We start from the raw sequence: 14760 nt of genomic DNA on the forward strand, positions 1-14760 counted from the left end.
ACCCACACTATTCCATATTTGTTCATCACGGGATGAAATGCAGAATCTTGTAATGTTTGTACATATTTTATCTATTCTAACCCTAACGCTCTGCGACCCTCAAATTAATTTAACATTATTTACAGTTTTATGTAAGCTCATTAAATATCTGGAGTGGGATGGGAGTTTCACTATTGTTTACTCACTCAAATGATCAACCACACTTTTGTAAATAAGTCAATAGTAGACATGTATGTTCTCTGAACAGGAGAAGAACGTGGGGGGTTGTGTGAAAACTGGCAGCTAATGTGCGAATTTTTAAAATTCATTTCTAATTTGATATTGTCACAATAGTCAGACATTTGCTTCCTTTCATTCGAGACATGCTGCTCACTAAACAGTTATGCGTTTAAAAGATAAATAGATAAAATAGAAGAGCCTGAAGTGTGTTCAGGTAAAAATACAAAAGCTTTTTTCCATGAGTGTCCCACAAACCATCTAAATCACACTGGTATAGATGCAGTACCAGTTGCTAAGGGCCACAACATCCCGTCTATCCTCCGCTAATGAGAGGGGATTCATGGTGGCGTGACTCATTTTAACCTCTCAGACCAACATGCAGGTCAATTAAAATTCTCTCCACTGTTATGGAAAGTGAGTGAAAAATCAGTTCTGCATTTAATCTCATTACTGTGGGATTCCTGACATTCTGGCATGTTTGTGCTGCGGCCGCCCACGTCTGACCAGGCAGTTCAGCTCTTGTAATATAAACCTTTCCCGATCAAGCCCTTGCAGTTGATCTGACTGTAGTACTGTTATAGTTAGCTTAGCTCAGCGAGGGCCCAGAATAACACGAGCAAATGTAGAGATTAGTGTCTAAATCTGTCCTCTACAAGTGGATATATATATCTATAGATAAAGTGTGTGTGTGTGTGTGTGTATTTTAATCTTAGCTTTACTTACTTGCAGGCTCTCCAACCTGAGAGAGGAGTGACATCGCGTACTGACACTTTAACAGAGACATATTGCAAAACGTCTCTTTGTGCACGTGTTTAAAAACCTTTTTTTTTTTTTTTTCTGAATTTAGATTTATTTTCACAAGTTTGATCCTATTAGGTTTCAAAAAAGGCCTTTGATGTGATTGGCCTGCATGTGTTGAAAAGCAAAGGTCGTTTGACATTATAATCAAAAGCCAACGAATCCACTTCTGGTTTTCTCTCCACTCAGTTAGCTTACAAGCTAATCTCATCATCCCTCAGCCCTAATGCAATTAATTCTGATTCTCTCCCTCACTCACTCCCATTCATCCCCAGGATTTAGAGGGGCTCATTGCATAAGAATGATTATGTGCACTTATCACAAGCATAAAATATTTCTTCTCTTGGTTTCCAAAAAAAAAAAGCTTTTCCAAATTCCCAGAATCACATGTAGGTGCTTTAAAGTGGACCGTATGGTACATTATTCTCAGAGTAGCAAACCCCTACTTTAGATGAACATGGAAACGTTGCAATAAATTTGTTGATGTTACAGTGTGCAGGATCTTTTGTATGTTTTTGTATGAGATGAAATGTTAACAAAAGTCTTGGTAGCATTGTTCATCATTATAATTAGAGACACACTAAATGTCACATGTGAAATAAAGTGATATGGGCTTGTACCCTTTTATTCTGGCATAATTTTAGTGTATGCCCACACATGCACGCTATCGCTCAAGATGTGAAACGGAACCGAAGCAAAGAGTTAGCATTTGATTTGTAGGGTTCTACTCTTTATTATGGAGAAATGAGGACGTATCATTGAAAACAGACTCTATGATGTCTTACTTAAAGGTGCTTAATACAGCTATAATAAGTTTCACACAACCAAACAACAAACCCCCGGTTGTCATTCTCCTGTAGATTTTGTTGACAATTTTTCATATGATCAGTCACAAAACACAAAACAAACACACACCTTACACTTTTACTTGTTCCCTAATTTGTATTTTTCCTTCATCAGTCTTTTATGTTTTTCTAGATGACAAGGTTAAGTTTGAATGGACGGAAGTTTGAGTATTTTGAGTTAGTTATCTTCAGAAACACATCAAGGCTATTTCCTGGCCCAGACAATTGTATAATTGTTTTTGCAATGGAAATTCAACCGCCACATTAACAATGACAGGACTTTACTTTAGTGCTGCTGAGTAATTAATGCTAACATTTGCTGCAAAGTTAAAGGTTTTCATCTGTAGACACCACTGACGACAGGATTTCGTATAGATAACATATAGAGCTGTAGAAAAAGAAATTCAGCATTTTTTACTTGGCTCTCTGGATTTCACAGGCTTGCAAGTCCTAACAAAGCCAGTGATGCGTGTAAGAGGTGGATTGCTTGACGGTTGGTCGCTTTATGTGTTATATGGGTGGTGCAATAAATGACCTAACTTGCAGAATGCCACTGTGTGTGTCTTGTGCAGTGTGTGGCTGTGACCTTGCCCAGGGGGGCTTCTTCATGAAGAATGGAGACTATCTGTGCACCCTGGACTACCAACGCATGCACGGCACCCGCTGCAATGGATGTGGGGACTTTGTGGAGGGGGAAGTGGTCACTGCCCTGGGCAAGACCTATCATCCTGCCTGCTTCGTCTGCACCATCTGCAAGTGAGACATCCACTCCGCATCATCATTAGCTGATACACCACAGACCAACAAAAAAGAGGCTTTGCTACTGGGAATTATTGAGTAGCAAAATAGACATTGTTGCCATGCGCTCCAGTGAGCATTGAATTCCTCTGGAGAAAGCAGAGGCCTAAATAATGACTTAATGTGAGCACCTATTAGGAAACGGGGCATGAAAGTATTTCACTCTCTCACATTTGAATGAGGACAAAAAACAATGTATCCGTGGGAAAAGAAAGACCCACCTTTTCCAGTTGTTGTTTTTTATTATAAGTAGGATTCCTGCAAACAATACCGCTCTATTCTTCTGCAGTAGCCATTTTGTTGTCCATTAACTTGCATTAAAATTCACAGAGTTTTCACAGTTACATTTTCAGCCTATTCTAAATATAGAATTTTACATTGTTTGAGTATTTTTAAGTGGATGACATCACACTCTGGAGAGAGAACTGCAACTCTCTGAGTGAGAGGAGAACCAAAAATACAAAAGTCCCCAAGTTTTTGATTCTATAGTAATTTGCCACATCAGACAACCTGCAGGCCACAGTCAAAACACTCTTACACTTACACTTTCCACAGAGCCGTAGCTCATGGTCTTGCTGACCTGTTGTTGATGTCACCCTGCTTACAGACGACCATTCCCTGCAGGGGATAGAGTGACCTTTAACGGGAAGGACTGTCTGTGTCAGTACTGTGTCGAGCCCATGTCTCCAGGACCGAAGGACATCCCGGGCTCCAGTAGTAAGTGGACAATTAACTCATTTAAACACATGCACATGGGAGACACACTTTACAAATGTTAGCTGAGAAGATTCATCTCACTCTCATACAGTATGTCTGCATGACTCACACTGCAGCTGATTATCCGCGCTTCGTTTCGCAAAATCCCAACTACAAAGTGTCTGTAGCTAAGCTTTTCTTAGTGCTGGTAGGCAGGTTTTGGTACCTGAGCAAAGTATTTGTTCCTGTGTCCAGGAGCAGTAAGGTCAGTAGTTGTTGAATGTGGCTTCATTGTGAAAACTCATCTTATCTTTCTGTCTGCAAGATGGAGGATATTTCTCAAAAATATTAAACTATTCTTTTTGGCTGCCTGCCATTGCCAGGATTTCATGCTCATTTGTGTTTCCTTGTATTTCTTGAGTGCTAAGTTGTACATGTGTGCATACTGGCCGACTTCCTCGCATTACCTCAAGCAACTTTCCATGGATACCATCTTCTTTATTGTCTCGTTTGACCAAATAAAGTGTGCACCGCCAACTGGACTGGAAAGTTCAGGGAGCATGTGCAGTCCGCACGTACAGTCCACGTGGATTCAGAAATGGGTGGATGATTAAATCTATCACGTGGACCCTAGCGCACCTCTGCAAACACGTGGATGACGTATGACCTGGGCCTTGGTTTTTACCTGGCAGCAGTTCTCGATTATTGTACAGTTATGTACAATATAGAAAAATAGTAATAGAGGACATGCTGTAACCCCAAATGCTGGAGTTGTATCCTTCAAAGTCTGTAAACGCATCATCGTGTTTTGGGCCCCTCAAATTTGTTTATAAGGAAAGGCTTTGCTAAATAATGCATGGCCATGCATTTCCTTTCCTCTGGAACAGGGAACGTGTAGCCCTCAAACGCCTCCTCTTCCACCTCCTCTCGTTTCCCTCTCCTCTCTTCCCGTTCTTAATGTCAAACTCTTTTATTTTTCTACCCCTCTCACTCAGCCCCACCAATCTCTCTGTTGGCTTTTGAAGCGCTTTTAGACAAGGTCACCTATAAATAAAGCATGCTGATTCTCGGCACGTCGTCATCGCAGCCTCGTTATGCCTTACACAGTTGTTGTCCCCTGTGGTTGCAGTGGGCTCTGTGTTGCTTTCATCCTCTTCAATAAAGCAGAAGTGACAAGGAGATTGTATGTTGAGAAACAAGCCTGTTAGACTTTAAGAGCCTCAACAACTCACTATGATATGGATGGAGTTTTAGAAGCAACGCTAGGAGAGATGTGGCCAATAGAATGAGACAGCTGTCAGATCATTGGTGGTTGCCCTCTATCACCATCTAGTGTTTTTGTTCAGAAATGACAGAAAAGATTCTCACTCTTTGCATGCAGAAATTCACCCCATGGTTGTTATTTTGAGCCCGTTAATTGCTGCAGTTTTACACGAGATTGAAGCTTTAAGTGGGGATTAATTCAGTATATTGGCTCTTTTATGATATTTTCAAGTAGCTTTTGTTGCAAGAATATTCACTTTTCTCACTTTTCACAGACTGTGCAGGATGTGGTCGAGACATTAAGAATGGACAGGCTCTTCTAGCGCTGGACCGACAGTGGCATCTGGGCTGCTTTAAGTGCAAGGCGTGCAGCAAAGTGCTTACCGGGGAGTACATTAGCAAGTAAGCTGCTCACATCCTCTGTAATTACAGGCTACACATTGTTCACAAACTGTTTCATTTCAGTGTCACATCCCTGGCTTGAAATGAGTCTCTCTTCCTCTCAGGGATGGCGCCCCCTACTGTGAGAGGGACTACCAGCTCCATTTTGGAGTTCAGTGTGAAGCGTGTCATCAGTTCATCACAGGGAAGGTGCTTGAGGTAAGAAAGACACACACATCACGTATTCCAACCACTGATTAGCTCAGGCTGATGTCTCTCTGCGCAGCTGGCTATGAGATGTGGCGTTTATAACATGCTTCTGTAATTAATATTATTAATATTGCACATGGATTTCATATCTGTCCTGCCAAAGTAAGTTTGACACACTCAAATACTGCATGTTCACTTTGTCTGTATAGATTCTCATTCATCCAGGTCATAGTTCTCCAAACGCCATTGAATCAGTAGCAACTGGACTCATAGATTGCTTAAAGACATGAGCTGCAAACGGACAATCAGCTGCCACTGATTCAATGACTTTTGTGACTTTTTAGGACTTGTTTGTTTAAGAATATCAATTACAGGAAGGAGTTCACAGTTAAGAATTGTGACATCTGCATTCTGCTTCCTATTTTGACAGAAGATGTTGCATACAGTAGGAGTGAACTGGTAAAATGCAGTTTGTAATCTCATCCGCATTGAGCCAAATAGACTGTTGATATGACTGTATTCAGCTAAAAGACACATTCATAGCCAGTTTTTAGGACTCTGCCCTGAAAACACATGCATGTACACGCTCATGCGAGCGTGCTTTGCCACAACTTGCGTAATTATGACATAAAACACAAGATAAGACTTTACATGATCATTATTAATTAAAGCTGTGTGTCACACTGCTGTTATGAAACTCTTGGTAAAGGTTATTAACCGAGCTCAGTTTATGTAAAACATTGCCAACTCTTTCAAACAGAGTTTTAGCACGTCTGTCCTGCCAATCAGACACTGAGTTCTGTATGAAAATGTCACTGCTCGCCCGCCAGTCAGGTTCACAGTAATCCACCACTAAGGCAGGACTTTACGACAATAGGAAAATGCCTCGGCCGTGGATCAGTGGGGGCCACAGCTTCATCAGCCTGTCTGATCACTGACCCATAGAATTCTATGCAGCCAATGATGGTTTGCATAGTGTCCACAAGTGGCAACTGCTTGTGACATCAGCCATAAGAATTTGAACTCCTGCTCCTCAAGCGGGAGTTTGTGTGCGTGGGTTTTCTCCAGGTTCTCTGTTTCATCCCACTGTCCAAAAACATGCAGATTTCAGGATTAGGACAAATTGGACACTCTAAATTGACCTGGAGTGTGAGAGTTGATGGTTGTTGTTGCTCTATGTGGCCCTATAATGGACTGGCAACCTGTCCATGGTGTGACCCTGCGATTCACCGACGCACCCCGCAACCCTCATGTGGAGGATAAAGCAGTAGAAAATTAATGGGAACATAATTTAGTCGACATTATTAGAATAGAATAGAATAGAATAGAAATACTTTATTCATCCCCGAGGGGAAAGCAGTGACTTAGACATTAACTCCTCAAGCAAATGTTAACTGGAATTTTTAAATCAAGTAAGAATTAGACACATTTTCTTACAAACTTCCATTTTTGTAGTTGCCCCCTGCTGGTGATTGACTATATTCTTCACCAAGGTATCAGGAAGACACTGTCTATTTTTCATATGAGGTAAATGATCGTCCAGTTGCAATGTGATTGCCTAATTAATGTGTGGTTAATAAAAAAACCCATTAAAGGCAGAGAGACATATGGGGTGCAATTGTAGACCACGCATATAGCTTAAGTGCCTTTATTACCCCTGAGAGTCAAATTCAGTTTTACACTGCACATGAAAGGATTATTGGTGAGGGCGTGCCATAAAGTGCTGGCTGTAGCCGCTCTGTAGATGTACAGTAAAATGCAAAATGCAAATATTAGTCAGTAGCTCGGTATCTCTGAGTGGCCTCTTGCCTGTTGAAATGCTACTGAGGGTTGTTACACGGTACAGGAGGCTAAGTTTCATTTTGGTGTTTTTCATTCCTGGTCAAAGTCATACAGACGTTATAATGGGGCACTCTGCATGCAAATTGCTACATCGGTGTAGATGGGAACGGAGCGCCTGGAACCGTCTGATCATTTTACTGAATCACATTATGCAGGTTATTATAAAGGGGAACTCTCAGATACTTGAAAACAGGTTGACTGTGTCAAACATGGCCACTGTCATGGTGATCATATCCAATACTTGCAATTTTAGTTTTGACTGAAATACATTTTACATTTTAATAATCTTATGGATTTTTCATAGGTTTCCAGGAACCTACATGGAGCATTTTCAGGGAAACTTTTTTTTCCTTCACATCTACCCAGTGGCACTGTTTCATCAGCAGTTCTTCTTAAAGGAGCAGTTACAGTACCAGCACACCAGATGTGATGAAACTGTCCCCTACACTCTCCGAGTTTGGGGCGTTAGAGGACAGAAATGCGCGAGCGCTGGGTTTATTTTGTGCAAGTCACAGCACCGCCTCACTCGCTGCACTGCAGGTGTTACTGGTCTTCATTTCCCTGTGATGTCAAGCCTCCTTTGTGCGCTGTGTTTCCCAGGCAGGAGATAAGCACTACCACCCCAGCTGTGCGAGATGCAGCAGGTGCAATCAGATGTTCACGGAAGGAGAAGAGATGTATCTGCAAGGTGAGTTAACCAACGAGTTTTAGCAACCTCATTGTGCTTCAAACTTCAACTTACTCTTGGTTCAAGAAACAAAAATGATGCATTTTAAGGTTGTGCATTTACCAACTATGTTTGTGCTGATGACATTTTGGTTTATTTTTTTTATTTTGTACTCATATTCATATATATTCATACTCGTATTCATGAATATAAATTGGCAGTTGAGGTGAAATGTGCTGAGAGGCCAGTGTTTGAGTAGAGTGCTGCACCACAGCAAGTTAACAGAGCAGCTTTAATCCTCCTCCTATGACTTTGAACCTTATCTTCTGAAGCAGTGTCATTCCTGTTGTGCGTTCATGAGAGCACTACAATACCTTTCATGGGTTTTGAGTCAGCTTAGATTTTGTGACTGCAAAGGCAAACGGCACGTGATCCACATGAGTTTCATACGTTAAAGTGTTTGTATTTAAAAAGCAAACTTTAAAATCCCAAACATTGTCAATAGCTATTGGAGAACAACAATGCTAAAATAAGATCATCTAATCTTTATTTGTAGGGTACATTTCATACACAAGGGCTACTCAATGTGCTTTACATCAAAACAAAATTTACATTTAAAAGCCATAAACATTGAAATGTATCATTTGAACGAAACCCAATCATTAAAAATAGAAAAATGGAATTACATACGTAATTGTACATACATTCTTAAGGATATAATAGTCCCATGTATTTGTGATTTGCCTCATTTTTAAAATAGTCACTACAGTCTGAGAGTAGAGGTGTTTGTTATTGTACTATATATGTACATATAGATATATATGTATATATGTATATATTCAATGGAAAATACACTTTACATTATTACAGTACAGTAACAATATAAGTACTATAATTAATACTACTTTATTTCTATAGAACTCATCAATGTCTTTGGTAATGCCAAAGGAAATGCATGTTACACATAATAGAGATTACCTAGATATTATTTAGGAGAAAATCTAATACTACAGTAATAGTATTATCTCCTTATATTACCAAGCTGGAAATGAGATAAGATGTCTCTATTACAAATTATAAGCATTCTATAACCATGCTGTTACTGCACTGTAGTGTCAAGTGTTACCAAACACATGAAGTCCTTTGTAGAATGAATTTAAATCAAACACATATATATTATAAGAATACACAAATGAATTTGATGTTTCCTCTCGTCCTCAGGATCGACAGTTTGGCATCCAGGCTGCAAGAACACTATGAGATCAGAGGAGAGACACAGGGAGCGGGTAGGAATTTGCTTGTCACTGACTCCATTGTAGTTGACTTTGTCTTGACTGAAAGCACTTCTCTGCTCGTGTCTCACAACAGTGTTTCACTTGGAAAAAAAACAAACACGTAACTTATTCTGGTTTAAAGTATCGGCATGTTTAGGCGAGGTGGTAGTGTGCGAGCGCGCGCTTTTCCATGTTTAACTACTCGTTCATGTGCATGATTACACTTGTATGTGTTCGCTCTGATGTACATTATGAGAACTGTAAGTCAGGCTGCAGAGGCACAACCCCTGTGTGATGTCCTGTGAACCCCCCTCTCCCTTCCTCCACAGCTATTGCCTCCGTCCCTCTTATTCCTTCAAAAAACAGAAAGGCAGGTACTGTATTCGCTATTGGCTATGAGATGGCATCATCCTGTGTTTCTCCATATTCTGTACATAGGACACAATGCACTGTATGCTGCCATCTTCTGGAGACAGCCTGTAGTGCCCTCTGTGTGTCATGCAGAGCCATCTAGTCTCGTCTTTTTTTTCTTTTCTTTTCTTTTTTTTCTTAAAACACATGAATCAAAGGTGCATGAGACACAGACATTTGAAGTAGCTGACATGATTTCAAAGGTGACTAATTTACCTTGTCTAAATAACCCATTTACCCAGTAGGCGAAACGCTCATTTAATCACACTACATTCAAAGCCGCTGCTGCCATCCAAACTCTTCATTTCCTACCATAAACAAGCATTAAGCACACAAAGTCACGGCGCTAAAGCATTCATTCACTTTGCCAATTTGCAAATGAATGACCAAATCATGAGGAGACATGTTTGTATTCCGAAAGGTGCTCCATGTAGTTCATAAAACGTAGACACAGAAATCCCTTTCCATTGCTCATGAAGTACAACGGCCAAATGATGTGATGTGTTTTTGGAGTAATAACGGGTTTTTGAAAGCACTTGGCAGGGATCTACTGTGGATCATGGGAGACTGACTGCCTGGCAGATGAAGTTATGACTAACAGCCACCTGTGTTGTTTTCTTCTCACAGCCTACGCGGTCGTCATCCGAGAGCATTTGTTCCAGACCTGGTTCAAGCATACCTGGCTCACCAGGTCACACGATCTATGTAAGTTATGACACAGAGACTGAGTATCAGTGCTGAAACTCTGAGTTGTTCTGTAGTATTACAAGAGTAAACCTCTGTACTCCTGTCCACATGTCTGTCTTTATTTGTCTCCCTAGGCAAAAGTAGACAATGAGATCCTTGATTACAGAGACCTAGCTGCTATTCCAAAAGTCAAAGCCATTTATGACATTGAGCGTCCTGATCTTATTACCTATGAACCTATGTACTCCACCTCACTGGATGAGAGAGAGGAGAGACAAGAGAGTGTGGGAGAGGTAAACGGCATGCTTCCCTTTTTTTGCATGCACACTATCTTTGTGCACCTTCGTCACTAACCCTCTGTTTTGCTGTGGCACATGACTGCCATTAGCAGGACAATAAAACAGGAAAATAGAAAACTAATAAACTCAAATGAGTCCTCAGAGATTGTGTGATTTTTATTTTTTCATGCTGTTCTGAGCTTCAGTGTCTCTTACAGCTCCACACTGCCAGGAGGGAGCGTTCCCCCTTGCCCGATGACAAGGTGAGACACATCAGCTGATGTTGATAAATGACTCTAAATTACAATAGAAACTACAGCGTGTGAGGTATTATGTATTAGGTAATGTTTTTTACTGTCGTAACGCCATGATATTATAATATTAATGTCTGGATGTATCTTAGATTATGTTGAAAAGTTTAAAAAGTGATAATTCAGACTTCTTTGATTCATTTTAGTCCTCAAGAAACATGTCGCCCACCCCACCCACTGAAGTGAGTACATATATATAGTATATATACTTTTTTTGTACAATTTCACTGTTCCCTATAAGCAATAAATACAGTGTATAACTCGCATGTGTGTGTGTGTCAGGTCTCATACGATAGAAGGGAACGCGTCCTCCAAAGGTCCACCAGTCAGGGCTCTATATCACCAGTTTATAGTCGCCATGGATACACCCCAACCTTGTCACGGTCCCCACAACATTTTCATAGGCCAGGTGAGTATTTAAAAATGTGTGTATGTGTTTGTTGTAAAAAATGCCCTAGTGTAAGAATGCTTTCACGAATATAAATTACATTTTTATTTTTCATCAATTTGCAAGATGCAAAGTGAGTTAACAGAAGATCAGATCAGTATTTTGCACCACACTGTATATTATTATTAATTGTCTGTGATTAAAATCTAAATCCGTTTTATAAGTATATGGAGAAAAAGCTATTGGTCATTTAGAATTTTTCACCTTTTGTTCTCACAAATTAACTTCACCAAAAGTGACTTTGGATGCTTTTGCAGTTTATTTGTTTTTGTGTAATGCGTTGGTTTGACTTGATGAACATTCCAGCCTTAAAGTCAGTTTTGCACCTTTCACAACACACTTTCTCTTTCCATTAAAGGATTTGATTTTAAAATGTAAAACTCCTCCCTGGGTCTTTGTGTTTATCCTGAACACGCCTAACATCTCACCTGAGGTGTCTTTCAGTTTCAGTTTTTCAACATTTGATCTCTTATGTCCCTCACCTTCTCACCCTCTATCTCCTCCCCACAATGTCCACCTCTGCTGCCTGGTCCTGGGGTTTTGCCCCCTGTCCCGCACCCTCCCTCACTGCAGAGGCTCTGACAGGCATGCAGAAACTCTGCTCCTCCCTGTGCAGTAACAGTGTGGGCTCCAGAAATAGTGACTCTCGCCCTACCTCCCCTTTCAGACACCACTTCCTCCCCCATAGCCAAGGTAAGGGCCCCACTCAGTTGTTTGCTACCCACCCCAAAGGCAACACATCATTACCATCTTCACCTGGGATGCCACCACCACCACCATCACCACCACCACCCCCCCACCCCTCAATGCCACATCTGCTGTTCTCGGTCCATTGCCATTTTTCATTCTTCTAGATCTGCCATCCTGAATAATAAACCATGTAGACAAACCATCAAACTAACTTCACCTGAGACACTCACAGCTTTGGCCAAAGTTACTGACAGGCTCTATGTTTGTTCAGCTTTGCATGCTCGTAATCCAAATATAAAATAGAATAGCTCCCTGAATGTTGGATGACTTCTTTTCACAATAAACCTTAAGACTCTGGTAAACTGTAAGACCCTTAAGACGTGTGCTAAAATTAGTTTGCTCGCCTTGAAGTATTCACATCTTAACTTTCATTCCACTGTGAGCTGATATTATGCAACGTTCTAACAGACTTTATACTACATTAAAAAACACATCTCTGAAGCATTTAATCTGCCTATTTTTACCTCTGTTGCCTTGATCCGCTTTTGCGCCTTCATCTTCCAAGTAGTGCTCAGCTCCATTAACCTGCTCCATTATCAGAACCAGCCAGAATGTCTCACCATTCGCTCCAAATGACATCGGCTGGTCCCGTCGGTCCCTGTGTGTTACAACAATCATACTGTGGTTCCCCTTTAGTATTCCTGCTTATGTTCTGTTCTTGGTTGTTCTCACTGGAGGCACCGACCCGCCGAGTGGCCGGAGCTCCCCTCTCCCGCTCAGGGCCGACAGCCGGCCGGTCACCCCGCCTCTCTCTCTGACCCCTAAACATTTCCACCTCCCAGGTAGGAGCTGGAGCGCACCCTGTCACTGCTCTTCCCCTTTCTTCCTTTCTGCCTTTCTTTCTTTCTTTCTTCTTCCTTCCTTCCTTCCGTCCTTTCCTACTTCCGTCCTTTCCTACTTACTATACTTTTATCAGCTTTTGCTTTTGCCCCTTTGTCTTTCACAACTGTACAGATCCTTTACAGGAAATAAAGGGTACCATTAAGTGTAATCCCAGCGGTGCTCAGATTAAAGAACTGATTAATGTCTACAACAGCCGACATCATCTACTGAGTAAATGTCTATTTTCTCTTTATTTTAATGTTTCCAGATCAGGGGAGCAACATCTACAGAAAGCCACCCATCTACAAACAACACGGTAACGTTTGTCCTTATTTAGACTTATTTGTATTTGTACTATATTTTACAGTATAGTAAACAAAGAAGTATGTCAGTCTGTGATTCCTACTTAAGATTCAATCTCGAGGTGATGTGATTCCCAACAAGCACTCCTTTATACACAGACTGATGACTCAAGTGCACAATGCACATTAAGTCAGTATAAAGCTCCTAAAAATACTATTTACTGTGTTTGAGAGTGCATTAGAACACTGATCAAACAGTTGTAATGTGTGGGTGAGGGTGCGTGATTGTTTCAAACACGAACACTGAGAATGGAAATGCTGTCTTTAATCATTCAAAACTGTGTTAATCATCTAACCATGTTGTCACCCCCTCCCAGTGTCAGTGTTTGAGCAGCGTTTGAAGTCTGTCTCCAATCCTTCTCTGTCTGAACAGGATTGAACGCATGTTTTACTCTGCACTTTGCCCATAGTAACGAGTCACAAGAGTGATGTCGCAGTGAGCCCTTTCTTAAATTCAGACGACATGATGTGCAACAATGTTCAAGTCAATCTTCATGCAATTCAGCAGTTATCTGTCCGTACCAATTAGGAAAATGGACCAAATCTTAAATGACGTACCTGTCCTGTCTCGTGGTTTTGTGCTGCCTGTCTTTCCTATGCTGAAAGTACCTCTCCTGCATTTTGCTGCACTCTGCCTGGACATCTTTACCTTTCTGCTCTCCTTCCTGACTGAAGAAGTGTTATTTCAAACAAGAGTACATATATTAAATGTCATACAAGTAGAACCATGCACCAGCTATGAATATGATATAATAAAAAGACATACCAGGTTATCTCAAAGTATAATTTTGAGCGTCAACAGGGCAATTATCAGTATAATCCACTGTGACCTCTATAGGCTTCCACATGCATGTGTGTAATAATGGGTGCAGTATCATCAACATAGTGAAATCTGAGTCAAGGGCGGCCAAGACGACATCCCAGGATTATTCACAATATGCATGTTGCTTCCTCTTATGCTTGATCAGCCTCAGCCTTTGTCAGCAGGAAACAGCCACAACCACACACTGAAACCATAGATTCTACTGGTCTGATAGTCAGCCTCGCTTTAGAAGCAATAGCCTATTGTAGCCAAGCGGGTATCAAATTAAGGAAATATTAGATCTTTTATGGAACAGAAGGCTGAGATGTAAGGAGAGACATCACTTCCACTTTTGTGTCACCCTCACCGATGTCTATTTTTTACCTTGAGTGCCCCACTTCTCTTGAAGGTTGCAAGAGAGTCTGTTCTGAAATTGAGTGAGAATGTGTTTTGTCTGTTTTCAGAAGTTACGCAGTCTCACTTTAAAGTGGATCTGACAAAATAAGCCAGTGGAGTGAGGAGATCTGAGCACACCAGCTGGTTTAGAGTTGGTCATAACTCGAGTGACCAGTGGCAGTTATTAACTAGTTTAAAAAGACGTGTTTTGCTTTGTAGATGCACTAAGATGAAGTGACCACTGAACCTGCGGATCTAACGGCTCTGTGATGTTAACTGTTGATTTAGACTCTGGCCCCGACACTGATAGATCAGTTCCAATGATTACCAACGTAGATACAGCTGCCGTAGCACGTCAAAGCAAGTCGGCTGATGACATCATCAGATCCGCCACCTTCCCCGCAGCCCATGCTCCTTCTTCGGATGACAGCTCACGGAGCGAGGGCGACTGTTGGCCCTACTCTCTCACTTTATTAGGTACAGTAGGCTCCCGATGGATA

At 41.2% G+C, this 14760-nt stretch overlaps 1 protein-coding gene across 11 annotated transcripts in view; it reads left to right on the forward strand.

The window, feature by feature from the left end:
- Window positions 1-14760, forward strand: part of ablim1a (actin binding LIM protein 1a) — a 39668-nt gene that overhangs the window by 19282 nt on the left and 5626 nt on the right. For 4 of the 11 annotated variants that reach the window (XM_044046497.1, XM_044046493.1, XM_044046491.1 and 1 more), the window contains exons 3-17: window positions 2435-2618; window positions 3268-3377; window positions 4895-5021; window positions 5126-5219; window positions 7653-7740; window positions 8941-9005; window positions 9323-9367; window positions 10032-10109; window positions 10226-10384; window positions 10588-10632; window positions 10827-10862; window positions 10963-11089; window positions 11702-11821; window positions 12556-12660; window positions 12969-13016. In XM_044046497.1, the coding sequence (XP_043902432.1) occupies window positions 2435-2618; window positions 3268-3377; window positions 4895-5021; window positions 5126-5219; window positions 7653-7740; window positions 8941-9005; window positions 9323-9367; window positions 10032-10109; window positions 10226-10384; window positions 10588-10632; window positions 10827-10862; window positions 10963-11089; window positions 11702-11821; window positions 12556-12660; window positions 12969-13016 (1431 nt within the window). Of the gene's footprint in view, window positions 1-2434; window positions 2619-3267; window positions 3378-4894; window positions 5022-5125; window positions 5220-7652; window positions 7741-8940; window positions 9006-9322; window positions 9368-10031; window positions 10110-10225; window positions 10385-10587; window positions 10633-10826; window positions 10863-10962; window positions 11090-11701; window positions 11822-12555; window positions 12661-12968; window positions 13017-13822; window positions 13832-14596; window positions 14747-14760 lie in introns of all 11 variants that reach the window. The other 7 variants (XM_044046492.1, XM_044046499.1, XM_044046500.1 and 4 more) reach the window with 6 other exon arrangements.

The sequence above is a fragment of the Solea senegalensis genome, linkage group LG15 (genome assembly GCF_019176455.1).
Source record: "Solea senegalensis isolate Sse05_10M linkage group LG15, IFAPA_SoseM_1, whole genome shotgun sequence".
Taxonomy (NCBI): Eukaryota; Metazoa; Chordata; class Actinopteri; order Pleuronectiformes; family Soleidae; genus Solea; species Solea senegalensis.